At 40.2% G+C, this 1,259-nt stretch overlaps 1 protein-coding gene across 1 annotated transcript; it reads right to left on the bottom strand.

Moving 5' to 3' along the window:
• Window positions 1–488: 488 nt before the first annotated feature.
• On the bottom strand, window positions 489–1,176 carry LOC110031877. The gene is made up of 2 exons (XM_020735301.1): window positions 1,047–1,176; window positions 489–979 (listed from the first exon to the last, which is right to left on the bottom strand). Exons 1-2 carry the CDS (start codon window positions 1,174–1,176, stop codon window positions 489–491), a joined length of 621 nt encoding a protein of 206 aa, XP_020590960.1.
• Window positions 1,177–1,259: the final 83 nt, after the last annotated feature.

Genomic DNA, 1,259 nt, shown 5'->3' with positions numbered 1-1,259 from the left:
AAAAGACAATTAACCCACAAGAAAAAAAAAAAAGAATAAAAAAAAACTGTAAACCTCCAACCACGACGAGTAGCATAATGATAATGTTGTTTCTAACAATGACACACTGTAGCTCCCGTGTCTGCCCTTTGTCATCTGAAACTCGCAAATCGCCACCAACATCATCCTTAGCATCAGAGAAACTGTCCGCCCATCGGAAAAATTTGCATTGATCCGCAATTCTTCTGGGGGCATGTATAAAACTTCCTACTGTAGCTGTGTGCCTGCCGTGAGGTAACAAGTGGGGTTTGCAGGCCACAATGACAAACCACTCGTCGGGAGGTAGCAGACATCCTTGAACTCATATTATCCTGAAAGCAATGCAACATAAAACATAATTAGTAACATATAGGTAATGAAAAAAGAGCTCATTAAAATTGAAATATTTGTTTGAAAACAAACATTAGATTAAATCATATTGTGTTTATGGCAGATATGAATCCAAATAATCACTCTCCAACTAATGAGGTGGTGATCTCCTCACGAAGGGCTGCCATTTCATTCGCACCCTCCCCATCTTTCATGCAAATTGAGGCATTATCATTCTCCTTCCGTGATAGAGATTGGTCAATGTGGTATTCAAAAGCTTCGACTGGCACTTCCTCGTCATTGACCTCGACACACTCGAAATCAACATCAGCTCGAGTTGGATGCCGCCTAATATAGTTATTAAGGGCCATAGTGGCTAACACTATATGCACGCACCTGTTTCGGAAATAAGGTGGCATATCTCGAAGTATGACCCATTTTTTCTTCCAAACTCGGAAAGTCCTCTCAATTACGCCTCGCAAGGATGAATGTCTTTTATTAAAGACCTCTTTTCTATTTCTTGTATGATTGCTGGCTCTCTGAAAATCTGGAATATGATACGTTGTGTCAGGATAAGGTTTAAGGTACCCCCTCTGCATTGGGTAGCCAGCATCCACCAAATAATACTTCCCTAAAAACTTATAAACTTTAGGTGAGCATACAAAACAAAAATCTACTTGTATTAGTAAGGAACTAACCATGCGGTGGGTGAGGAAAATTGTACTCCAGATTTCTCGTTGCAATTTTAAAAATTCTACTATCATGTGCGCTGCCCTCCCATCCAGCCAATGCAAATGTAAAACACATGTTGAAATCATATACTGCCATGATATTTTGAGTTGTGGTTACGGAACGACCGATAAATGCAACTTTCTCGTTATCCGACACCCTAGCATGAACGTGCGTTCCAT

Source organism: Phalaenopsis equestris, unplaced genomic scaffold (assembly GCF_001263595.1).
Source record: "Phalaenopsis equestris unplaced genomic scaffold, ASM126359v1 Scaffold000856, whole genome shotgun sequence".
In the NCBI taxonomy this organism is placed as follows: domain Eukaryota; kingdom Viridiplantae; phylum Streptophyta; class Magnoliopsida; order Asparagales; family Orchidaceae; genus Phalaenopsis; species Phalaenopsis equestris.
This window is presented reverse-complemented; position numbering and strand designations above follow the sequence as displayed.

Excerpts from the sequence above, each read along its gene's own strand:
- LOC110031877 (XM_020735301.1), bottom strand. The coding sequence starts at position 1,176 with ATGGCAGTATATGATTTCAACATGTGTTTTACATTTGCATTGGCTGGA. Across the intron at positions 980-1,046 it reads TTTTCCTCACCCACCGCATG|GGAAGTATTATTTGGTGGAT; the intron begins GTTAGTTCCTTA and ends ATAAGTTTTTAG.